This window comes from Nicotiana sylvestris, chromosome 8 (assembly GCF_000393655.2).
Source record: "Nicotiana sylvestris chromosome 8, ASM39365v2, whole genome shotgun sequence".
Taxonomy (NCBI): Eukaryota; Viridiplantae; Streptophyta; class Magnoliopsida; order Solanales; family Solanaceae; genus Nicotiana; species Nicotiana sylvestris.
The window spans coordinates 97737550-97764924 of record NC_091064.1 but is presented as its reverse complement, the minus strand read 5'-3'; the positions used below and the strand labels follow the sequence as shown (position 1 = coordinate 97764924).

Below are 27375 nucleotides of genomic sequence, written 5' to 3'. Positions count from 1 at the left end.
ACCAAGTTGGCAATTGGGCAAATTAGAACAATATCGCTATTCACTTATCAAAGTAGTCTGATGGTGAATTGAAGATGGGAAAGAAAGGAGGTGGTTTAATTTGAATTCTATTTTCAAACGCAAAGAGGCCTATTATATTCTTTCTTAAAAGGATTTTGATCCCACAACGCCAGTCAAGGCTTAAGAGAGAAAGACCAAATATGTTGACCACCACGTTTGGTCGCAATCTCAATTCGAAATAGCGTCTAAATATCTGAATATTGAATTCATGATAGTAAATTGTGGGCATGCTTAATGAAAAGGACAGAAGCGAATTCACTGTGACATTGAGCCATTCTCCAACTAATTAAATAAGCAGTTATATTTCACACATTTAATCCAATTCTGATTTGCATAATCTTATATTTTCAAACTTTAAAGTTGCAATATATCTATTTGAAATAACAATAATTAAATAGCTTCCCTATATATGTGTGATCTTGATAATACCTTGTTAGTTAATGATATCTGATATAGCAGATTATCTGCCTGAAAATAAGGTAAAATAACAAATTATTTTTCAAAACTTCCCTATAATGGTATTTTGGTATTCAATTACTTGCAATTATTACACCATATTACAATAATTCTAAATATGGCTTAGTTCACACTTGATTTCTCAATAAAACCAGCTTCTTTATTGCGGCTCCTTTTTATTGAATTAAAAGTTGTATATATATACTTGTATCGTGTGCCCACAATTAGCAGATAGCAATATTAATTAAGAAAAGTAGAAGAATGGTGACCCATTGTTTGTTCTTTTTTATTTCTTTGCTGATTATTTGTAGAACAGAAAGTCTCCTTGTTAATATCACTATACTTGAAAGTGCCGTAGCAAAAGGAGGAGGTAACCTTTTTTTCTTTTTCTCTTCTTCAATTCCTTTAGTTTCTTCTTTTTTCTTTTTTGGTTATATATGTTCACAAAACATCTTGTTTTTTAATATTCTTAACTGTTCAGAATTTTTCTCCATGTTTGATAGTGTATATGTTTGCTAGATTGAAGCTTATGAGTTAGGGATTCTAGTTCTTTTAAATTAATACTTTGTACATATTTAAAAGATTACAAATACAAATTTAGTGGGTTCGACCCGTAATCTAAACTCTAATTTATGTTGCGCGTGTACATAGAGAGACATGGTTCTAATTTCAATGTGCGCATCTATTATTTATTTATGTTTTCATTTTTTTCGTTTATTTATCTGTTGTTAATATAATGTTGTGTTTATAGTTTGCTTGGATGGAACTCCACCAGCATACCATCTTGATAGAGGATCTGGCACAGGACTGGATAATTGGGTAATATCAATTGAGGTTAGTTTTGTTTCAATATTAGCTACTATAAAATTCTGTCTTCGTTATTAATAAGAAGATGCAGAAAAACTCAAAAAAAATCCAAAACTGAATGCCCATCCTTGAAATTGAATTATTAAGAATTTTGAGAAGTACCGTTAATTAGGGGTGTCAATGAATATTAGAAAACCGACTAAACCGACCGAACCGTACCGCACCGAACCAATTTTTAGGTTTCTTTTAAAGAAACCGTAGGTTTTTATATAAATCTATAACCGTACCGATAATTAGGGTAGGTTTTTTATTTTATAAAAATAAACCGAAAAAATACCAAACTGTACCGAATAAATTTTACATGTGAAAAATATATTCATATAGTAAGTTTAAAACTAATAAAGTATTAAATTTTTCATTGGGTCTTGGAATTATGAAAACTGTTATAAGCCAATAAGTAATTAAACTCAAAATACTAATTCCTAAAACATACTCTGCTACGTATACTTAAACTAAGCTATTTCAAGTATCTTTATTAGCAAGACACAAAGTATTTTAACGATTATGAGTAGCAAACTACAATGTTTGAATATGTTTCCTTTTATATAATTTAGATTTATCTTTTTAAATATTTAATATAGACTTTATTCTTGAGTCCCAACTTGGTTAATATCTTTCCACTCGTGTGATTTATATTTTCTTTGCTTTTACTTGGTTTCTTTTACGTTGGTGTCGAATAGTTGTGTATCTATACTCTAGCCATCTTTCATGTTTTTTAATTCATTATCCTTTAAACAGTAAAAATGTCTAGAGAGTTTCGCTAAGTCCTATAAAAGAATGTACGTTATTGCATTCTATTTTTACTGGTGAATTTTATATGACATTTAAAAAATACTGAAAATTAACCGAACTATATCGATACCGAAGTGAAACCGACATGATTGGGACGGTTTCGAAAAGTCTAGTTTTGGTTATACATAATAAAATAACCGAAAAATTGGTATGGTATAAATTTTATAAAATAACCGGCCGAACCGAACCATTGACACCCCAACTGTGTTAATTAATATCTACGCATATGATAAGTGAATTTCTAGCTTAGCATAGCAACTTATTAATTATATAAATTTGTTAATATGGATATTAAGGGAGGTGGATGGTGCCAAAATATTACTCATTGTCTTCAGAGGAAGAATAGTCGCTTGGGATCTTCTGCAAAAATGGGTAAGCAAGTTGCTTTCTCAGGGATTATGAGTAATGATCCCAAGTTTAATCCAGGTAAACTTCCATTTTTTAATTCTTAAAATGTGCGTGCTATGTTTTGTTTATATATAGAGCTTAGTATAATTAATACAACTATACATTTTTGGAAATTTGTAGAATTTTATAATTGGAATAGAGTTAGTGTCAGATATTGTGACGGAGGATCGTTTACGGGAGATGTGGAAGCAGTTGATCCTGTAAGTCTCATTAAGTATATTTTCCTTAAATTGAACTCCTAATGTTTTAATTACAGTATTTAAAGGGTTCTTTTTCCTAAATAAAACTCCAAATTTGACAGGCTACTGGACTCCATTACAGAGGGGCAAGGATATTCGAAGCTATTATGGCTGATTTATTGGCCCAAGGAATGAGTACAGTTGAAAATGTATGTTTATATTCGATGTTTACACCAACTCAATGAATATATAACATGTATCTTCACATACATTATTGCATTGTTATCTTTTAACTGTAGTTAATACATATTCTCACATCAAATTGTTTCACTAACCATAGTAAACTACTAGTAGTTTTGTATAATTTTATGTAAACACCATACATTAGTAAGTTATTTCCCCTTCTTCCTTTCCTTCCCATCAAAGAAAAAAAAAAGCAAGATTTCCTTCTCATTTTTAACTCTCTACTTTTTAAGAGTCTCAAAAAATATTAATTTATTGAAATGGTAGGCTATACTCTCTGGATGTTCAGCTGGGGGATTAGCATCAATCTTGCATTGTGACAATTTCAGAGCTCTACTACCAAAGACTGCTAGAGTTAAATGCTTTTCAGATGCGGGTTATTTCGTTAATCTGTAAGCGTTATATGATGATATTTCAATTCACATATTTAACTTTTTTATTTTCCTTTTGGCAATTTATGTTCAAAACATTGCTTTATTCTCTTCGATTTGTTTCTTGCTATAATAATTTAGTGTGCGTTTTATCGCAGCAAGGATATTTCGGGGGAAGCATATATCGAAGAGTATTTCAATGATGTTGTCACTTTACATGTATGCTTCATTTAACTCTTTTTCAGATCGTTTTTAGTTAAATATAATTAATTATTTTGGAAATGTATTTTTGTTATTACATTTTTGTGTTAAATTTAGGGGTCCGCCAAGAATTTGCCTCCATCATGTACTTCAAAATTGAATCCAAGTTTGGTAAGAGCAATACAATCTCAAGAACTAAGTAATGAAATTCCAAATCTATTTTTTTTTTTTTTTTACTTGAATATGTTGCAGTGCTTTTTCCCTCAAAATGTGGCTCATCAAATTCAAACGCCACTTTTCATTATAAATGCAGCCTATGATCATTGGCAGGTCAGTTTTATTATATTACTAATAAATTCTTTTTCACTTTTTAATTGCTTTTGTCTCCTGAATTTTGAATATTTACATTTAAATTTAGGTAAGGAACATTTTGGTCCCTTCTACTGCTGATCCTACTGGAGCCTGGACAAATTGCAAGGCTGATATGAGGAATTGCACACTAAGTGAACTCCAAGTTCTTCAAGGTCAGTAATGATCTTAAAAAAAAAATTGACAAATTATTTATTTTTATTTGTATATTTTTTGTGTCATTTTCTGAGTATATGAAAATTCTGTTTAAGTAATTTTGGAACAATTATTTTAGGTTTCAGATTAAACTTTTTAAAGGTATTGGAAGGGTTAGGCCCTTCTTCAACAAGAGGATATTACATCAACTCTTGCTTTTCCCATTGCCAAACTCAACAACAAGCCTATTGGTTTGGTCCCAATTCACCTAGATTATTCAACAAGGTAAAAATTCTTAAGCTCTCTAACTATAGTTATATCCAAAAAAAATCCTGTAAATTGCTGTTTAATCATTTGACATACCGGACTTGAATGATATTTCAGACAATTGCTGAAGCAACAGGGGATTGGTTTTGGGAAAGAAATCAGTTTCAAGAGATTGATTGCCCCTATCCTTGTGACAAAACTTGTGTTGAAGATAGCAGTAATTAGGTCAGAAGCTATAGATTTATAGAGGGGATTATAATGATACAGGAAGAAGGATAATTCTTTGATTTACTCTGTACTAGAGAGAAAAGCGTAATGTATGATCATAATTATAATGAGCAATCCAATGTATGTGGTTGTTTTCGTGACTTATTTCGTCTGATTTTTTCAGTGACTATAATCAAACTTATCCCAATTAGCTAGCCACAATTAATAGAATGAAGAAATTGGGGACTTGAGAAATAAGTAAACTCGCGCGATTATCTCCTTCCTTTAGAAAAAAAGTATTAATATATCCTCCTCTTGGCTAACAAAATTATACATCACATTACAAAGTCGATGGCAAATTGAATGAGTTTTGCTAAACCATAGTTGAAAAAGAATTATCTGGCGTTTTATGATGTAGATGTGTAGCTTCTTCTTGTTCACGGTACTATTCGGTCTTGTCAACACTTAAATTCTTCTTATCTTCATCCTAACACCTACTTGATTAGACTCAATCTCTTAACCATTAATCTATTCCTTGTATAAAACATATTCCTAGCTACTAATACACAAATACATTCGTTATCTTTAGCCAAATAATTAATGACACGTCTCAGTTTCTATTTCTTCTATCTTTTATTATCCGAAATACTTTTGCCTTATCCTAAGATCACCATATAATTACCTGCAAGCTGACCGATTATTTTAGTTTAAACCATGCACGGATCCTATCATCCTTGAATCTCTCATAAATGGGTGGAGGTCAATATTGTTGAATACATCTTTTCAATAATTAAATGATGTAGACTTAAATGATTGGGTTGAAAAGAAAAATGTCAAATATCCTCTAAAGGGTCGTTTGATATGAGGTACAAGAAGGTATAAGGGTGGTATAAAAATTTAATACAACCTTAATACTCTGTTTGGTTAGCAAACCAGATATAAGTTATCCCGGTGTTAATTTTAACATTGGAATAACTTATACCTTATAGAAGGTAGGGTTATTAACACCGGCATAACTTATACCTTCTTCTTAGAAATTATGCAATTATCATTCTTAATACAATATACCAAACAATGAATAAACAACAATTTTAGCATAACTAATCCCAACATAACTTATCCAAATATAACTTTACCGACATAACTTATACCGGTATAAATTGTATTTCAACCAAACGGCCCCTAAAAATATAGAGTGACTTTTCAGTTACAAAGAGGAAAACTGAATGACCTTTCAATTAGTACGAGAAATCTAACTCTAAATAGTAGATATGGCAAATTGAATGCCTAGTGTTGAACCATGGTTCAAAGAGAATTGTCTAGCTTTTTATGATATAGATGTTGTTACTCTTGACAATCCAAATCAACTACTCAATCTTTAACCGATGTAAAGGATGTTACAAAATGTACCACATCCAGAAAACAGACAAACCATTTAAGCTAATCTCTACAATTACAGAAACACAATATTTAACTAGGATTAATTAAAACGTGTTGTCACTGTCAATCAAGAACACAACATTGATTTGGATAAAGGGTTTCTACGAAGGGAAAATAGTCAAATAGGGTTGTGCATAATTTGGTAAATACCGAATTATCGTACCGAAATCGAATATTTTGGTATTCGGTATGGTATTTGGTTTAAGTTTAAAAAAGATTGATATTAGGTATGGTATTTGGTATTTTAAAATAAAATACCGAAATAGTGATACTGTACCGAAATATATATTATATTACACAAAACACATATTATTAATTATAACATAAATATAAAAATCTAAAATTTCACTTTCCTTTATTCTCCAAGTTCATCAATTAACTCTAAGCAAGTAATTAGAAATGATCAAATTTAATCCTTTATATGCAATTTTCTCTCTCTAGGTTGATATTTGTAAGTTTTGGACAAAACTTTTGTCAACAAACTTTTTTAGTTTGTACTTTTGAGTACTTTAATTAAGAATATTACAGTCTATAATTCTATGCACTAGTTAGTATTCAAATCGAATAAACCGAAACCGAAAGGAGAAAAACTGAACTATACCGAATTTAATTAGGTATGGTATTGATATAGCATTTTAAGAAATCGAATACCGAAAATACCGAACCAAAATGTCTAAATACCGTAGCGTACTGACCGACGAACACCCCTAGAGTCAAATATGGAAAAAATTCAAATATAGCCAGATTTACAAGTGATCATTCAAAAATAGCACAGTTTCAAAAGTAATCGAAATTTAGCCACTTTTCATGTAAAGATAAATCTAAATGAAAATACTGTTCAAAATCCGGAAAATACTCCAGCATAATATACTGGAGTTCCAGCAAAGTATATTGGAACTCCAGCATATTATACTGGAGTTCCAGTATAATATACCGGACCAGCATAATATGCTGGAAATTCATACACAAGTGCACCGATCTCCAGTATATTATGCTGGAACTTTTCGTGTTGCAGCAAAATAGTGATTATTTTTAAATGACTTTATAAACACTGGATATTTTTGAATTACCAGTCCGAAAACTGGCTAGCCCGTGCTATTTCCCTGAAATTTGTAAAGATGGTTATCCATGTCCCCGTTAATACACTTCAAAAATTGTATAAGTTACCGTCATTTACGTGTTTTTGGGCTATTCTTGTTATCCTAAATAAATATAGGTGACTTTTGTCAATACAAAGTAGAGCCCGTTTGGATTGCTTATTTTAAGTGTTTTTAAGCCAAAATAGTTTTAAGTCATTTTATAGTGTTTGGATAAAGTAAAAAAGTATTTTTAAGAACTTATTTGTAAGCTAAAATGACAAAAACAAGCCAAAAGTCAAAAGCTAAAAGCTAGAATTTCTAACTTATGACTTAAAAGCTATTTTGGCTTAAAAGTCACTTAAAATAAGCTAAAATCACTCAGAAATGCACTGCAAAATAGAGCCGTCAACATGGGATTGGCCCATTGGGCCAGCCCAGCCCAACCCGTGATTTAGCAGGGATGGGCTAGAATTTTTAGAGCCCGTTTAAAAACGAGGCTTTTAAGCCCAGCCCGAGTAAGCCCGTGGCCCGTGAGGCTTGACTGAGGCTGGGTCGGGCCAGCCCGTGGGCCTAATAAAATATTTATTTAAAATATATAAAAAATAAAAAGTATATTGTCTTTAGAGATGGAAAATCAAAATTGGATCTTTACTAAGAGGAACCAAAACTTGATTTTGAGAAGTTTCAAGAGATGATGTTGTCATGTATTGGAAGGACCATTCTAGAAAATATCCCGATCTTTCAATGATGGTGCGTGATGTACTTAGCATTCTTATTACCATTGTACCATCGGAATCAACATTTAGCATTGATGGTGTGTTCTTACAAAGTACAGAAGTTGCATTTATTATGAAAATATCCAAATACTTGTTACTACTTGAAATTGGTTGCACGGGTTTTCCCGAACTCAAACTGGTAATATTTTTTTATGTGAATTTAAATATTATTAATTTTTAAAATTTAATTATTTTTAATATTTAACTAATTAATATTGCATATGAATTGTAGATGAAAGTGAAGATGTTAAGACAACCTTGTCACAAGCGGATTCAAATGTGTTTGATGAAGATGATGTGTTGGATATCTCATAAGCATCATGAACGTTCTCTTGAATAGTTTGTTTTAAGTTTTAACTTTTAGTGAATGAAATATAGTCCTGTCTTTTATTTTTTTTAGTATTTATTGTGATAAATTGGAACAATATAAAAAGTTATTAAGCTTTGCGAATTTTTTTCAATAAGATATTTTTTAACTTTTAAATAATTATCTTTTTTTAGGTTAGAACTTAAAGAAAAAATATAAAATTATATTTTTAAAAATGATGAGCCGGCCCGTGGGGGCCGCGGCCCACATAAGGCTGGGGTGGGTTGATCATTATAAGGCACATCAAAATGGTGGGCTAGCCCAGCCCAGCCCGTCAATTGCTAAAGCCACGTGGGCTGGGCTGGGCTAGCCCAACCCGGCCTATGTTGACAGCTCTACTGCAAAATATTGTAGTCGAGTTGGATACTCCAGCCCGGCCCATATTGACAACTCTGCTGCAAAATATTGTAGTTGAGTTGGACACTGAAAAGCCCGACAGACCAATATGGACACCTGATATAGTAGAGGACAATTCTCAGTATTGGGAAATATTTAGACAGAGAAGAAGCATATCCGCAACAGACACAAGGATATGGCATAAGTCAGTCCCTTTCAAGATGGGCTTGCTCACTTGGCGAGCAGTACATAATCGATTACCTACGGATGATAGAGTCTCGATGATTGGGATTGTGTTAATTCCTAAGTGCTATTGCTGTAGGACACCATCACCGGAGACCATAAAGCATTTATTTTACTCAAGCACATTTGCATTAACAATCTGGTCTGATTTTTGTGCACCTTTTGGCATTAATTGCAGGAACACTCAACTGATACAACTACTATATTCGTGGTGGAACCTGAGAACTATGAATATAGTAGCATCTTTCATTACCAAGGTGCTGCCACAAATCATAATATAGGAATATGGAGGTCCAGATGTGCCAGCAAATATGGAGCAGAGCGATCTGTAGAGTTGACCGAGGCGGATGTAGTGTATTAACTACGGGTTCAACTGAACCTATAATTTTCGACGCGTAGTAAAAATTCTTTAAAATTGCAAAAATAATAGATATGAACCCATAACTTTAAAAATATAATGGGTTCAATGTTAAAAACATTAAAACTGAACCCATAGGATTTAAATCCTGGATCCGCCTATGAGAGTTGGTTGGATCCAATCTTTCCGGCATAGTAAAGCAAAAGTTTGGATAGCTGCAGATGGAGTCAAAATGGGAAAAGTTGCAAAATATCATTGATCAATCAATCAACTTCAGAATGGTCAATATAGTGAGATGGTCTAGACCCATGCCTTTTTACAAACTAAACAGTGATGGAAGTTGCATGGAAAGGTCGTGTGGTGCAGGAGCGGTGATTAGAGATCATTGCGGAAACTTTATAATGGCATACTCCTTTTATATGGATAAAGGCACTAGTAACTGGCAGAAGGACAGACCATGCTCATTGGATTACAACTGTGCACAGCAAAAGGAATAGATAATATTGAGGTTGAAGCAGATTCGAAAGTATTAGTGTCAGCCGTCAATGAAGAATCAAATTCACCATGAAAGCTAGCTACTTCAAACGGCTGAGAAAATTAAACAAGTGCTGAAGGAACGAGGAATAAAAGCTAGACATTGCTACAGAGAAGCTAACAAAGTCGCAGACAAGTTAGCAGCGCTCAGCTGTTGAAAATGTCAAAAGTCACACGTCGGTGGGTAACATATTTGGTTGGGATTTTTTCCTATAAAAGGAAGTCTAATGTTTAGGATTTAAACACACCTCTCATTTGCCTTCTTATCTTCCTAAGGCATTTGTATGTTCTCTCTTTAGTATTATTTCACTTGTATTTTGGAGTGGAATAAAATATTGGTTGTGTCCGAGAAAGTAGGCTAAATTGGCCGAACCTCGTAAATTCTGGTGTTCCTTTTATTGTTGCTTTATTGTCTTATTTATTATTTGATGACTGTCATAATTTTTGGTATAGTAGTTGTGACTCATTTACACTATATACATTTGGCCTCCGCAACAATTGGTATCAGAGCCAATGTACTGTCTAAGTATGCTCTGTGGTTGCAGCATAGTCCGATCTTCCACATCAGAAAAGATTTATCTTGGTAACTAAGTCAAGGTTCTGTCTGAGTATGCTCTGTGGTTGCAGCTTATAGTCTGATCTTCCACACCAGAAAGGAAATAATCTTGATTTGTGTCGTCAGCTATTAAATAATATTTGTGTCAAAGATAGGAGACAATAAACAAGAAGAATCTACATCAAGTGTCAACAATACGTCATCATTGGCATCTTCGCTTATGACAAGAATTGTGTCAAATGCGAAATTTGCGGTAGATATTTTTGACGGGTCAGGACATTTTAGGATGTGGCAAGGCGAGGTTCTAGATGTCCTTTTTCAACAAGGGCTAGATCTTGCTATTAAAGAAAAGAGACCAGATATTATTGGAGAAGAAGATTGGAGAATTATCAACCGTGTTGCTTGCGGTACCATTCGATCCGACCTTGCTAGAGAGCATAAATATCCATACACAAAGGAAACTTCTGCAAGTAAATTATGGAAAGCACTGGAGGATAAATTTTTGAGGAAAAACAGTCAAAATAAATTGTACATGAAGAAGAGACTGTTTCGCTTCACCTATGTTCCTGGTATCACGATGAATGGACATATCACCAGTTTCAATAAGTTGGTCACAGATTTGAAAATATGGATACAACTTTTGATGATGGTGACTTGGCCTTGATGTTGTTGGAGTCACTTCATGATGAGTACGAGCACCTTGAAACTACTCTACTCCATGGAAATGACAAAATTTCTCTTAGAGAAGTTTGTTCGGCTTTGTACATCTATGAACAAAGAAAGGGAGAAAAACAGAAGGGCGGAGAAGGAGAAGCACTGGTTGTGAGGGGTCGTCCTCAAAATCAAACGAGGACAAAGAAGGGAAGATCCAAGTCAAGATCTAGACCCAGCAAAGATGAATGTGCCTTTTGTCGAGAAAAGGGGCACTGGAAGAAAGACTGTCTGAAGTTGAAGAATAAGGCCAAATATAACAATGGAAAGGTCATTATGGATTCAAATGTAGTTGATGGTGATGATTCAGACTTCTCATTAGTTACAACAGAGCCATCAATATTATCAGACATATGGTTGATGGACTCGGCTTGTAGCTATCATATGTGTCCCAACAGGGATTAGTTCGTGGATTTTTAAGAATGACAATATGGAGTCATCCACACAACGGATAACAACCCTCTTACCTCATATGGCATTGGTTCAATACGATGAAGGAACCATGATGGAATGATCAGAACATTAACAGATGTTCGATATGTACCGGATTTGAAGAAGAATCTCATCTCAGTGGGACCCCTAGAATCAAAAGGGTTCAAAATCATTGCATAAAATGGAGTGATGAGAGTATGCTCCGGTGCACTAGTGGTAATGAAGGCTAATCGGAAGAACAATAATATGTACCGCTATTGTGGTAGTACAGTTATTGGGACAGCGACAGTAACATATAGTGACGACAAAGAAGCAGAAGCAACCAAGCTATGACACATGCGCTTGGGACATGCTGGAGGAAAATCCTTGAAAACTCTATCAGATCAAGGATTGTTATAGGGAGTAAAGGTTTGTAACTTGGAGTTTTGCGAGCATTGTGTCAAAGGGAAATAAACAAGGGTCAAATTTGGTACAGCGAACCAAAATACTAAAAACATTTTGGATTATGTACACTCTGATGTTTGAGGTCCTTCCAAAACACCTTCATTGGGTGGGAAGCACTATTTTGTAACCTTTGTTGATGATTTTTACCGAAGAGTGTAAGTGTATACAATGAAGATCAAAGATGAAGTGTTGGGAATTTTTCTCAAATGGAAGACGATGGTGGAGAATCAAACAGGCAGGAGGATCAAGTGTATTCGTACAGACAATGGAGGTGAATACAAAAATGATCATTTCAATAAAGTTTGTGAAAATGATGGCATCGTCCGACACTTCACTGTTAGACGTACACCACAACAGAATGGAGTGGTAGAACGTATGAACCGGACCTTGCTGGAAAAGGTACGATGTATGTTGTCCAGTGCTGGCTTGGACAAAGAATTTTGGGCTGAGGCAATTACATATGCATGCCACCTCATTAATCGCTTACCATCTGCTGCTATTGATGGCAAGACACCATTTGAAAAATTGTATGGAAAACATGTTGTAGATTATGACTGTTTGCATGTATTTGGCTCAACTGCATATTATCATATGACATAGTCAAAATTGGATCCAAGGGCAAAGAAGAATATTTTTATAGGGATTACTTCTGGAGTCAAAGGATATCGCTTATAGTGTCCTATGACAAAGAAAGTAATATTCAGTAGGGATATTACCTTTGATGAATCTGCTATGGTAAATAAGGTAACAGAAGATACCAAACAAAATGAGGGTGCTTCTAAGCAGGTGGAGTTTGAGGGAAAATTTATTTTTCCTACACAAGAAGCAGAGGAGGAAATAAATGAAGATTATCCTCTGGAAGAAGAGCCAGTAGAGAGGGAAATTTCAACTCAGGAACCTCATCAACAACTTGAATCAATAGCAATCAGCAGGCCAAAAAGGACAATAACAAAACCTGTTCGTCTTATAGAGAGGGTTGTGTGTGCCGCTTCAATTGTAGCTGATGATGTTCCTACCACTTATAAAGACGCAGTCCAAAGTTCAGAAGAAGATAAGTAGAGGATTGCCATGAATGATGAAATACAGTCCCTTCATCAGAATCATACATGGAGATTGGCCAATCTCCCGAAGGGAAAGAAAGCAATTGGGTGCAAATGGGTATTTGCAAAGAAAGAAGGATTTCCTAACCAAGAAGATGTTCGCTACAAAGCAAGATTGGTGGCCAAAGGATATGCTCAAAAGGAGGGAATTGATTACAATGAAGTGTTTTCTCCAGTTGTAAAACATTCCTCCATTAGAATTATGTTGGCTTTGGTAGCACAATTGGATTTGGAACTAGTTCAGATGGATGTAAAAACTGCGTTTTTACATGGAAACTTGGAGGAGGAAATCTACATGACTCAGCCAGAAGGATTCAAAGTTGCTGGAAAAGAAAATATGGTGTGCAAACTTGAAAAATCATTGTACGGATTGAAACAATATTCTAGACAATGGTACAAACAATTTGACAAGTTTATGTTGCGGCAAGGGTACAAGAGAAGCAAGTTACGATCATTGTGTGTATTTGCGCAAGCTTAAAGATGGTTCCTTTATATATCTTCTCCTATATGTTGATGATATGTTGATAGCTTCCAAGAATTCGGAAGAAATTGATAAGTTGAAGATTCAACTGAAGAAGGAGTTCGAGATAAAGGATCTGGGTGAGGCAAAGAAAATTCTTGGCATGGAGATAATAAGAGATAGACGTTCAAAGAAACTCTGTTTATCTCAAAAGGAATATTTGAAGAGAGTACTACAACGTTTTGGCATAGATGAGAAGACTAAGCCAGTTAGTACTCCACGTGCTCCCCATTTTAAGCTAAGTACTACTATGTCGCCAAAAGATGAAGCTGAACATGAGTATATGTCAAGGGTACCATACGCAAATGTTATTGGTAGCTTGATGTATGCAATGGTCTGTACGAGACCTGAGCATTGGCAAGCTATGAAGTGGATTCTACGGTATATTCATAATACTGTAGATGTTGGGTTAGTTTTTGAGCAGGAAGGCAAATCTGTAGTTGGATATTGTGACTCAGATTTTGCGGGTGATCTTGACAAACAAAGATCAACTACTGGTTATGTTTTACTTTTGCAAAGGCACCAGTTAGTTGGAAGTCTACTTTGCAGTCAATAGTTTCTTTGTCTGCAACAGAGGCAGAGTACATGGCTATTACAGAGGCTGTAAAGGAGGCAATTTGGCTTCAGGGGTTGCTAAAAGAGCTTGGCATTGGACAAAAAAGTATCACAATTTTTTGTAATAGTCGAAGTGCTATTCAATTAGTGAATAACCAAGTTTATCATGCAAAGACGAAGTACAATGTTCGATATCATTTCGTACGAGAAATCATAGAAGAAGGTGGAGTCACAGTGAAGAAAATTCATACTATGGAGAATCCTGCTGATATGTTGACAAAGGTGGTGACTGCGGTCAAGTTTCAACATTGTTTGGATTTGATCAACATTGTTGAACACTGAAGATTAAAGATGAAGACACAACCAAAATTTGTTATTGAGAGAAAATTGAAGATGTGGAATTTTGCCAAGGTGGAGATTTGTTGAAAATGTCAAAAGTCCCACATCGGTGGGTGACATATTTGGTTGGAATTTTTTCCCTATAAAAGGAAGCCTAATGTTTAGGATTTAAACACACCTCTCATTTGCCTTCTTATCTTCTTAAGACATTTGTATCTTCTCTCTTTAGTATTATTTCACTTGTATTTTGGAATGGAATAAAATATTGGTTGTGTCCGAGGAAGTAGACTAAATTGGCCGAACCTCGTAAATTCTGGTCTTCCTTTTATTATTGTTTTATTGTCTTATTTATTATTTGGTGGCTATCATAATTTTTGATATAGTAGTTGTGACGCATTCACACTATATACATTTGATCACACTATATACATTTGGCTTCCGCAACATCAACCACATTCACAAGCAACAAACAATCTTCTATGACTTTTCTGGATTACCAAGGGAAATAAGAGGGTTACTTCAACTGGATAAGCTGGAAGTGGCTTCATTTAGATGAAAGCATCATAAATTCACTTTGAGCCACCATGATGTTAGTAGCTAGTAACTGCAGTAGGAATCTGTTAGAGCTTCTTTGACAAACATCCATAGAGCTTGAATACAAGTTCTCAACTGCAACGAAGGGTTAGGTCCAAGTGGCAATTTTACATGAAGGAATGCAACAGTACCGCTTTAAAAAAAATTACAAGGGTTTTCAATGTTTTGATCTGACAAGTAACAAATTCCTTTCTCACACCGTGTACTATTTGATTAGAGATTATTTCCTTATACGTATGCAATTTCATCAAAAGTTTCCAACTCATCCTCCGCCTATCTCTTCAAATTTCCCAACATGATTGATTTTTTCCTCCCAACAAGCTTCTCTTCTTCTTCACGGTATTATTCGGTCTTGTCAACATTTAAATTCTTCTTATCTTGATCCTAAGTCCTCATCTTACACGCATTTGTTCCTTCTATAAAACAAAATTCCCACCGATACACAGGGGCCGCCCAATGATTAAGTAGCTAAAGCCACTGTTTTGGGCCCCAATTCTATGGGACCCCGAAATTTTCTATATTGAGTACTCCCTTCGTTTCAATTTATGTGAACTTATTTGACTGGGCACGGAATTTAAGAAAAAATAAAGATTTTTGGAATTTGTAGTCTTAAACAAGTTAAAAAGGGTCCCAGAGTATTTGTGTGGTTATAAAAGTTTCTCACTAAGGGTAGAGTTGTAAGTTTATACTAAATTGTTTCCAAATTTAGAAAGGGTTCATTCTTTTTGGAACGGACCGAAAAATAATAGATTCACATAAACTGGAACGAAGTGAATATTAATTTTTCTTTAAGAATATTAAGTGTTTGGGAAAAAGGAGTGCAATTTTCATGAAAAAAAAAAGAGAGGAATGATGGGACTATAGGAGAAAAATTGATAGAAGAACAATATTTTTGGGATTCACTCCCGTGTGAGCATACCATTGCTTTATTTATATATACAATCATCATTATTAATGGGCCCACATTATTTTATTTCTTATTACCTTTTTCTTCAAAAATATAATCACTTTACTCTCCTATATTTCATTTGACCTGAAGATTCCAAGTCTCGCTAACAGCTTGTTTGGATTGTTGTTACGTATCGTATTGTATCGTATTGTTACTTTAAATATAATATTTGTTTTGATTGTTACTTTAATTTTATTGTATCGTATCGTTATGTAACGACGAAAAGTGACATTTTATAAAATGACGAATTTGGTGTGGTGACATCGTTTCTTTACTTTTTTCCTCTCATCTTGTCCTTCTTTATTATTAAATAATTATATTTTATTCTTTATTTTACTTCTTTATATAATAATTCTACTCCATATTCTATTTTTTCTTAGTTATGTTGCAAATTTATTCTTCATATTCTTAGTGTGTGACATCATGAAACGACGACAAACGATACAATCTATCCAAATATTATATTTATCAAATAATACAATACAATAAGATACATTATGAAACGACATATAACAATAATCCAAACATACTGTAAGTCACTATCTCATAAACTATTCTCAAATGTAAGAGAGTAAAAAATCAATTATCAAACTCTTTTGTTTGTTTTCAAGTTTTATAGAGTTGCATCAAGAGTAAGAGTATTGAAGCATCGATAGTGTATCAAGTATTCAAGTTATCTATTTGGTGAACTAGGTTTGATTGTTTTATATTATTATTATTTTACATCTAAAATTAGTTACGTTTTTGATACTTTTTCGTTGTGAGCATAGATTATCTTTTTAATTATTGTATTAAAATTTTAATATATCAACTAGAAAAAATAAATTTGGGTGTTTACAACGCCAAAAAGGAGAAGGGTTGAAACTTTAATATAATCTCAAAAAGGAACCCTGTAACGATCCGGCTGATAGTTTCATGAGTTACCGCTCCGTTTTCCCTATTTCTGCTTCTTATTGCTTTGTTTATCTGTGTTATATGATATCAAGTTAGTCGGGTCGAATCCATAATGGTTTTGGTAAGGTTTGAGACACTTAGTCTCTACAGTTAGCTTTTGAGTTGGAAAGTCAACTAGAAATTGACTTGTGAGCATTCGAACTTAGAATTTGGTTTTTATGATTCGGATAGTTTCGTGAGGTGATTTGGGACTTAGAAGCGTGATCGGAATGTGTTTTGGAGGTCCGGAGTAGATTTAGGCTTAAATTGGCGAAAGTGGAATTTTGGCGTTTTCCAGTGGATATGTGAGATTTTGATGTAGGGGTCGGAATGGAATTCCGGAAGTTGGAGTAGGTCTGTTGTGTCATCTGTATTGTGTGCAAAATTTCAGGTCATTCGGACAAGGTTTGATATACTTTTTGATCAAAAAGCAAAATTCGAAAGTTTTTGGAACTTTAGGCTTGAATTCGATGTTATTTCGTTGATTTAATGTTGTTTTAGGTGATTCGAAGTTTGGTATAAGTTTGGATAATAGTATATGGCTTGTTAGTACTTTTGGTTGAGGTCCCGAGGGCCTCGGGGTGATTTCGGATGGTTGACGGGAGATTTGGAGTTTGAGATTTGCAACTGAAGCTGATGAACCACTGTCATAACCGCACTTGCGACTTGGGAACCGTACAAGTGGAAGGCTAGCCGCAGATGCGGAAGTTGGCGTGAAGGGCTAAAGCGCAGGTGCAAATGATTGGCCGCACCTGCGAGACCGCAGGTGCGGATGGTGAGGCACAGGTGCGGAGTTTTGGTTTTAAGTGAAAACCGCAGATGCGGTGCTTTGGCCGCAGATGCAGTACCGTAGGTGCGGTGTAGGGACTGCAGGTGCGAAAAGCCTGGGTCAGAAAGTATATAAGATTTCCTTCGCAAATTTTTGGTTATTTCATCATTTTTCTCATACGGGTTTGAGCTTGATGGAGCAAATTGAAGAGGGATTTCAAGGGGATTTCGTGGATGTAAGGTTTTTGGACCCTAAACTTATTTCTATGCTGATTTTTAAGGTTGTAAGCTTGAAATCTATGGGAAAATCAGTAGTTAATCGGGGGTTAGGGCTTGAAAAATTGGAGACCCAAAATTAGTGATTTGAGGGACCATTTGTGGTCGGATTTGGGTACTTTTGGTATGAATGAACTCCTAGGGGAATAAGGATTCCATTGATGTAAATTTTGTCGAATTCCGAAACATGTGCTCGGGGGTCGGGTTTGGTCAATTTCGGGATTTGTGTTGTAATTGATTATTTTCGCATGGGATTCATTCCCTTAGCATATTCTAATGTTATGATTCTAGTTTTGGGTAGATTCGATGCGAGTTGAGGCCGAATCGAGAGGCAAGGGCATTGTGGAGTAGTGATTCATCCGGTTTGAGGTAAGTAACCATTGTAAATCTGGACCTGAGGGTATGAAACCCCTGTATTTCATATTGTTTTAATAAATGAGGTGACGCACATGCTAGGTGACGAGCGTGTGGGTGTACACCGGTAGTGATTGTGACTTGGTCCATCCCGTAACGACTATTAAGCCGCGTATTTGATTTGAAATCGTATGATATCCCGTATTTTAGAGAATGATACTATATTTTGGGTTGTATGCCATATTTGGGGCCTTGTGCCGACCTGCTTAGACCTTTAGGGGTATTTTTACTATTTTCCTCACTCTGTTTGATTTGAAAACATATACTCAGTCATGTTTTACCTGTTATTTGTTTACAACCAGTTTTATCACTCTATCTCTATATATGAAACTATTTGGGCTGAGTTTCCCTAATTTTACTGATATGCAAGAGTAGCCGCGAGGTTAATGACTAAGAGAGGTTTAGGACCTAATGGTGAGGATTATATATCTATTATGGATCGGGTTGCACGCGGCAGCGAAATTATATATATATATATATATATATATATATATATATGGATCGGGCTGCACGCCGCAGCGATATATATTGGATCAGGCTGCGCGCCGCAGTGATATGACGCTTGGGCTGTAGGAGCCCTTCCGGAGTCTGTACACCCCTAGTGAGCGTAGTCGACTATAAACTATGGATCGGGCTTCACGCCGTAGCGATTATTATGATTACTATTATTATGAGATATTATTGAGTCGGAGTGCTGAGTGTTAGTAAGATATGATGAGAGCTGAGTCACGAGTGACTGAGAGGCTTGCCCGAGAGGCTATACTGTGAGTGATACCTTGCCCGAGGGGGCCGTTTATGATATTTTTGTTGTTTTCACTCTTCTTTTATACAGAGCCTCTGTCGAAAGATATTGAATAAATGATTTCAAGTATTTCAATTGAAACTAAAGTTTTTATGAAGTAAATGCTATTAAACTATTGAATTTGACTTGATATTCTGTTGAACACTCTTATATGATTTTTTTAACTGCTTATCACTGCACTCAGAACTTATTTACTTTAGTTACTTACTGAGTTGGCATACTCACGTTACTCCCTACACCTTGTGTGTAGATCCATGTGCCCGAGCAGCAAAGTGAGGGTTCCCAGCACTCTCAGAGCTTACCGTAGACTACAAGGTAGTTGTACGATGTTCGCAACCCTGCTTTCCTCCTTCCTATCTTAGTTTTCTGCTATTTTAGACTTATGATGTATTATTCAATCAGTTTGGGATGTATTTAGAGGTTCTTGACTTGTGACACCGTATTGTTGGGCTGTGTTGGTATACTTCGTATTGTTTCCGCACATTTCAGTTGATTTATATATTTCTTATGAGAATTTGAGACTTAATCAGTTCTATAAAATGGTTTTATAAAAAGAATTTATTGTGGTTACTTGTTGGGTTTCCTAGTATTGTGATAGGCGTCATCACGGCCGGGGGATTTAGGGTCGTGACAAGTTGGTATCAGAGCCTAGGTACATAGGTCTCGCGAGTCATGAGCCGGTTTAGTAGAGTCTCGCAGATCGGCACGGATACGTCTGTATTTAACCTCGGGAGGTTGCATAACCTTTATAAAAAACTCCACATTCTTGAATTCCTTTTGTGCGAACCTATTGATTCTAGTACTAAACTTCTGTTATTCTATTATCTCACAGATGGTGAGGACACGTGCTACTGGTCAGGACGGACGACCACCAGTACCACCAATTGGGGCCACTATCGGCCGAGGACGCGGTCGAGGTCATGGTAGGGGCAGGGGTGTATCCCGCACAACAGCCAGAGCAGCACCTGCGGGTCCACTAGCCGCCCCAGTTCAGGATCAGGTCCTAGTTGTGGATGCTCCAGCAGCACCAGCTCAGGCACCGACTGTGCCTATTGTGATTCAAGGCCTTTAGGAGGCTCTAGCTCAGATTTTATCAGTGTGCACTGGGTTGGCTCAGGCAGTCTTAGTTACTATGGCCGCAGCTACTTCTTAGGCTAGGGGAGGTACTCACACTCCCGTTGCTCGCACACTTGAGCAGGTTGTGCAGGGACTTCAGACACCGGGGGCACCTCCAGCCCAGCAGGTTGCACCAGCTCAGGAGTATGTGGTACCAGTTATGCCTAACGATGAGCAACGTCGATTGGAGTGGTTTGGTAGACTTTAGCCTCCAACTTTCAATAGTACAGAGGGCAATGATGCCTAGGGTTTCTTGGATAAGTGTCAGAGGATTCTTCGTACAACAAGTATTCTGGAGACTACTGGGTAGCATTTAAAACTTTTCAGTTTTCTGGAGTTGCCTTTACTTGGTGGGAGGCTTATGAGAAGCGTAGGCCTATTGATGCAGCGCCTCTTACCTGGCAGTAGTTCTCCACTCTCTTCTTGGAGATGTATGCCCCACAGTCTTGCAGAGAGAAGCTCCGCAGGCAGTTCGAGCAGTTGCATCAGGGAGATATGATTATGACATAGTATGAGATGCGGTTCTTTGAGTTAGCTCGTCATGAGGAACATCAGGTTTGTCGATGGCCTCACATATCAGCTTCAGATTCTCATGACCAGGGAGAGAGTGTCAGGTGCTATTTTTGAGCAGGTTGTTGATATCGCTCGCGAGATTGAGTCAGTTCGTCACCAGGAAAGAGATAAGAGGGAGGCCAAGAGGCCTCGGGTATCTGGTAGTTTTGGTGGTGCTCCTTCGAGGGGTTAGTTTCAGCACAACAGAGGCCGTCTATTCAGGCATGCTCAGTCAGCTCGCTTAGGTTATCGTGGGGTATCATCGGGTCATGGTTCTCACAGTTCTCATCAGGGCCATTCATCACTCAGTGCCCTTCCATCCTAGAGTTCGTCCTGTGCTCCATCAATTCAGGGTTCTTCCATGACAGGTCCTTCTACTAGTTATTCTGGTGCCAGGGGTTCCCTTCAGTCCCCATCTCCAGCACTAATGAGTTGTTACGAGTATGCAGAGTTTGGGCATATGAGGAGGCTTTGTCCTCGTCTTCTTGAGGGTTCATCTTAGAAGAGGAGTCAGCCCTCGACTTCAGCTCCAGTTATTTCACCACCCGCTCAGGTAGCTAGGGGTGGAGGTTAATCAATTAGGGGTCGCCCCAGAGGGGGAGGTCGATCAGGTGATGGTCAGGCCCGTTTCTATGCACTTTCAGCCAGACCAGATGTTATTGCTTCAAATGCTGTGATTACAGGTATTGTCTCAGTCTGCCACAGATATGCCTCTGTATTATTTGATCCTAGTTCCACTTTTTCATATGTGTCATCATACTTTGCTCGTTATTTGGATACGCCTTGTGAGTTTTTTGTTTCATCTATTCATGTATCTACTCCGGTGGACGATACTATTATTGTGGAGCGTGTATACTGGTTGTGTGTGGTGACTATTGGGGGTTTGGAGACCCGAGTGGATCTATTGTTGCTTCGTATGGTGGACTTTGATGTGATATTGGGCATAGATTGGTTATGTCTGTATCGTGCTATATTGGACGATCATGCTAAGATAGTGACATTGGCTATGCTAGGGTTGCCACGGATTAAGTGGCAAGGTTCTACTAATTTTTTCCTAGTAGGGTGATTTCGTTCTTGAAGGCCCAGCGGATGGTTGGGAAGGGTTGTCTTTCATACTTAGCCTTTGTGAGGGATCTCAGTGTAGAGACTCCTAGTATTGATTTTGTTTCTGTTGTGAGGGATTTTCCCAATGTTTTTCCTGCAGACCTGTCAGGCATGCCACAGTACAGGGATATTGATTTTGGTGTTGATCTGGTGTTGGTCACTCAGTCCATTTCTATTCCACCGTATCGTATGGTACCAGCGAAGCTGAAGGAGTTGAAGGAGCAGCTTCAGGAACTCCTTGATAAGGGGTTCATTCGGCCTAGTGTGTCACCTTGGGGTGCGCTTGTTCTATTTGTGAACAAGAAGGATGGCACGATGAAGATGTGCATTGATTACAGGCAGTTGAACAAAGTAACAATCAAGAACAAATATCCTTTGCATCGTATCGATAATTTATTTAACCAGCTTCAGGGAGCGAGAGTGTTCTCCAAGTTTGATCTCCGTTCAGGTTATCACTAATTGAAGATCAGGGACTCAGATATTCTTAAGACAGCCTTCAGGACTAGATATGGTCATTATGAGTTCCTTGTTATGTCTTTTGGGCTGACCAATGCCCTAGCATCGTTCATGCATTTAATGAACAGTGTGTTTCGGCGTTATCTTGACTCGTTCGTGATTGTTTTCATTGATGATATTCTGGTATACTCGTGTAGTCAAGAGGAGTATGCGGAGCATTTGAGAGTTGTATTGCAGAGGTTGAGAGAGGAGAAGCTTTATGCAAAGTTCTCCAAATGTGAGTTTTGACTTAGTTCAGTGGCTTTCTTAGGTCACGTGGTGTCCAGTGAGGGTATTCAGGTTGATCCGAAGAAGATAGAGGCGGTTTAGAGTTGGCCCAAACTATCCTCAGCCACAGAGATTTGCAGTTTTCTTAGTTTGGCGGGTTATTACCGCCGTTTCATTTAGGGATTTTCATCTATAGCATCACCCTTGACCAAGTTAACTTAGAAGGGTGCTTTATTCAGGTGATCGGATGAGTGTGAGGCGAGCTTTCAGAAGCTCAAGACTGCCTTGACCACAGCTCCAGTATTGGTTTTTCCATTAGCTTTAGGTTCATATACAGTGTATTGTGATGCTTCGAGAGTTGGTATTGGGTATGTGTTGATGAAAAATGGTAGAGTTATTGCTTATGCTTCTCGTTAGTTGAAGCCCCATGAGAAGAACTACCCCGTTCATGATCTAGAGTTGGATGCCACACGCGTTGAAGATCCAGAGGCATTATTGTATGGTGTGTCTTGTGGGGTGTTTACTGATCATCGTAGCCTCCAGCACTTGTTCAAATAGAAGGATCTCAATTTGAGGCAGCGGAGATGGTTGGAGCTGCTAAAGGATTATAATATTACTATCTTATACCATCCGGGAAAGGCCAATGTGGTGGCCGATGCCTTGAGTAGGAAGGCGGTGAGTATGGGGGGTTTGGCGTATATTCCTGTTGGGGAGAGACCTTTTGTAGTTGATGTTCAGGCCTTGGCCAATCGGTTCGTGAGGATGAATATTTGAAAGCCTAGTCGAGTATTGGCTTGTGTGATTTCTCGGTCTTCCTTATTTGATCGCATCAGAGAGCGCCAGTATGATGATCCTCATTTGCTTGTCCTTAAGGATAGAGTTTAGCACGATGATGCCATTGTCGCACCTCCTTTTTCCGTCCCCACGAGGGTACAAGGGAGTTTTTTCCAATTAAAGGACAATCGAAACGGGATTTGTTTATTTATTTCAGAGTCGCCACTTGGGAGATTTAGGGTGTCCCAAGTCACCAATTTTAATCCCGAATCGAGGAAAAGAATGACTCCATATTACAGTCTGCGCACCAGAAATCCGGATAAGGAATTCTGTTAACCCGGGAGAAGGTGTTAGGCATTCCCGAGTTCCGTGGTTCTAGCACGGTCGCTCAACTGTCATATTTGGCTTGATTATCTGATTTAATACAAATATGAACTTATGTGCAAATTTTAACTTTTTACCGCTTTCATAATTATTATTATTATTTTTTACAAGGAATTGCAACGTTGTGAAAATGTATCTCGAACCGCGTTACAATCAATGTACCCGTGGTCGTCGACACACTTTGACTCCGTTGAGATTTGGATTTGGGTCACATCAATGTGCACCCGAGTTTAAGAAAATTAAATTATTAAAGGCGCGCCTAAAGCGACTAGCGTATCATCTACTTTGGGTAGGGCCGTGGAATTTTGCTAAACGGTCCATCCCGAAGTCTAAGCAATATAAAGCAAATATTTACTGAGGGCCCCGCAATTTTGTATTTTTATTTGGCGAGGCTCATCTCATTCTTATTTTTAAAGATAAACCTATAGTGACTACATTTCTTCTATTAAGTTTGTCTCTAAAAATAAAAGAAAATTTCTCAATTAATTACATGCTGAAAAAAAACTTATTAGTTATTAGTTTACGGCTAATGTGAATGGAAAATTGCGATCGAGTTTGTACAAAGAAAAATTGCTTTCATTCTATATTCTATTATTCAATAATACTGGGACATGAGATTGACACACCATAATATCAAAAACAAATTAACTAGTATTTGATTAATTTAAATTAAAATTATTAGATGAAGAAGTTATACATATGCACGCCCATTACTCATTAATTAATCGACTACATTTTTATACAAAGAAAGGAAAATTATATTCAAACACAAATCTAAACAGGAGGGATTCAACAGGAACAAAGCCTGATTAATATTTCATTTCGCTTCAAGCCGAGAGTGTACAAATGTGTACCTGGAAATGACAGTACAAGAAGAAGAAGATCAGCAAAGTAGTATGTAACACAGCAACATACAGCAGCAGAAAGCCCAACACAGTAGCTTCAACACCTCAGTCCAGAAATCCCAGCAACACGGAGAAAACTAGTAAAAATGGAGAAAGACAAATAGTGCGGAAATCTCTCTTTATTTTTTTCTTTCTAGATTTGAACTCTCTATGGTGTTCTTCCGCTCTCAATATTTCAGAAAATTTGTTTCTATCTTTTTTACTCTCTCAAAAATGAACTCTGTCCTTGTATATTCTTAGTATCCAGAGTGTATAACGAGTGTATACTGCTCTCTCCGCCCCCTCTTTTCTTCTTCTCTCTATCTAGTTTTTCCTCTTTTTTCCACCCTTCTTCCTAAATTTTCTCTTCTATTTATAGCAAAATTTTCGAAATTTTCAGATTTGTTTTTTATTATTTTATTATTTTTTTAATTAAAAGAAATCCCACTTACAAATTGCTTTTATTTTTTTAGAAAAAGAAATCCCACCTTTATTTACTTTTATTTTTAAAATTCCAACTTTAATTACTTTATCTTATTTAAAATCCCACTTTTTATTTTTTTAAAAGAGAATCTCACTTTATTTAACTTTTCTTTAAAAAACAAACCACTATCTTTTCTTTTTCTTTCAAAAATGCTACTTTCAATTACTTTAAATTTTTTAAATTTTCAGATACCTTTATATTTATTTTTTAATTCCAACCTTCTTTTAAAATTTTTATTTTTTTAAATTTTCTACATTCTTTTACTTTTAAAAAAAAGAAAAAGAATTTCACCTATTTTTACTTTTATATATTTTTTTTTTATTCTGTACTTCCCTTTTTCTTATTTTTTTTTTAAAATCATTCCCGAAATTATTATATTTTTTTTTAAAAAAATAAAAATAAAAATAAAAATAAAATAAAATATTTTCGGATTTTTAATATATAAAAAAAAACAAAAAATAAAACTATTAATAGTGATAATTCACCTTTTATTTTTTTATTTTTTTGGTTTTGTTTTGTGTTGGACAAAAATGAAGAAGGGGTGTTGGGTTAATGGAGCGGACCGGGTCGACCCGGTTTGAAGTGGACCGGGTCATGGGGAAAGTTGGGCAATTATTTGGGCCTGTGGTTTGAAATTGAAGAAGTGGCCCAATCCGATTTTTCTTTGTATTTTTGTTCTCTTTTCTTCTTTTATTTTTCTAAAACTAAATTATAAAAGTACTTAAATTATTATTAAGAACTAAATTAAGTTATAAAAGCGCAAATTAACTTCCAATAACAATTAACGCACAATTAAGTAATAATTAAGCATAAAATTGTTCATTTGGACATTAAATGCTAAAAATGCAAAAGATGCCTATTTTTGTAATTTTTAATTTTTGTAAACAAATTTAATTACTAACAATTGTAGAATTAAATCCTACATGCAAAATGCGACATATTTTGTATTTTTTATTAATTTAACAAATAAACATGCATAGACAAACATACAAATAGTTACACAAAATATCACAAAATATCACAAAAATTGCACACCAAGAAAAATTATTTTATTTTTGAATTTTTTGGGAGTAATTCTCATATAGGGCAAAAATCACGTGCTTACAGCTGCCCCTCTTTGCCCGAAGACACGAAGGGTTTTCGTGCAAAGATAAAGCGAGCGATTTTTGCCCATCCGAGTACTCCGTGTGAAGCATTTTTTTGAAAAAGATTTGACCGAACCTTTGCTTCAAAGGTTTCCTACATATCCTGGGCTAAACAGGAATCAGGTCAATGTAGTTCGGGAAGTTTTGGTAGCTGGGACTACCGTGAGACTGCAATGTTACTGCTGTTGCATGCTGTTATCACTGCTTACCGATCTCCTTGTTACACCGTGTTTAAAAGAAAACAAGAAGCTAGGCTAGACTAAAATTTGTTCTTGTTGCCTTGCTTTCTTGTCGGCTTGTGTTTCCTCCGGTGCTTTTCTTCATATGTTTTTCTTCCTTTTGACACATGCACTTGAGTTTGTGCTGGGACCTCTTGTTGCATCCTTTTGCTTCCCGGTGCTGGAGATTTTTATTATTTCCTGCTGGGGATTCCTGTTGTAACCCTCTGTTTTATTGTCGTCTGACTTGATCTTGAAATGTATGCCACTGTTGTATGGGCGGGCTCCCAACTTCAATACTTGAAAATTAATGCTGAAATGTATGCCTCTGTTATCTGGGCGGGCTCCTAACTTCAACGCTTGAAATGTAAAAACTGAATGTATTCCTCCCGTTATACAGGTGGGCGCCTCGCATGAAATGTGAAGACTGAAAAGTATTCCTCTCGTTATACAGGTGGGCGCCTGGCTTCATCATCTTGAATTTAACAACCTCTATTTTCCAGGCGGGATCCTACCACCAAAACAAACAAAACAAACGAAAATTTCCTAACCTCAGTTTGCACTGGGAAGATTTGTGAGTCGTTAGCAAAATTGTAACCTATTTATACTACTGATGCAATGATGAGAGTAAACTAAAGACTAGACTAGGATGTGCATCTCCTACGAGTAAAACCAAAAACTCTTGCTAGCAAATGTGTCTGCTAAAATAAAAACCTCGATGACTCAAACTAGAAAGTGCTTCTTCTATGGTTGAATCGGAATGAACTAAACTAGGAAGTGCGTCTCCTTGGGGTGAAAACTTCAGTGACTAGAACTAGGAAGTGCGTCTCCTATGAATAAAATCTCGATTTTAGGAAGTGCATCTCCTAAAAAACTTGAAAGACCTTGATTAGGAAGTGCGTCTCCTACA

General features: G+C 36.2%; 1 protein-coding gene across 1 annotated transcript; it reads left to right on the top strand.

Moving 5' to 3' along the window:
* Positions 1 to 740: 740 nt before the first annotated feature.
* Positions 741 to 4709, top strand: LOC104243851 (pectin acetylesterase 8-like). Its single transcript, XM_009799113.2, has 12 exons — positions 741 to 886; positions 1268 to 1350; positions 2472 to 2601; positions 2704 to 2783; positions 2885 to 2971; positions 3273 to 3397; positions 3535 to 3595; positions 3695 to 3748; positions 3830 to 3907; positions 3996 to 4101; positions 4221 to 4366; positions 4466 to 4709. Exons 1-12 carry the CDS (start codon positions 778 to 780, stop codon positions 4571 to 4573), a joined length of 1167 nt encoding a protein of 388 aa, XP_009797415.1. The 5' UTR covers positions 741 to 777; the 3' UTR covers positions 4574 to 4709.
* The last annotated feature ends 22666 nt before the right edge of the window (positions 4710 to 27375 follow it).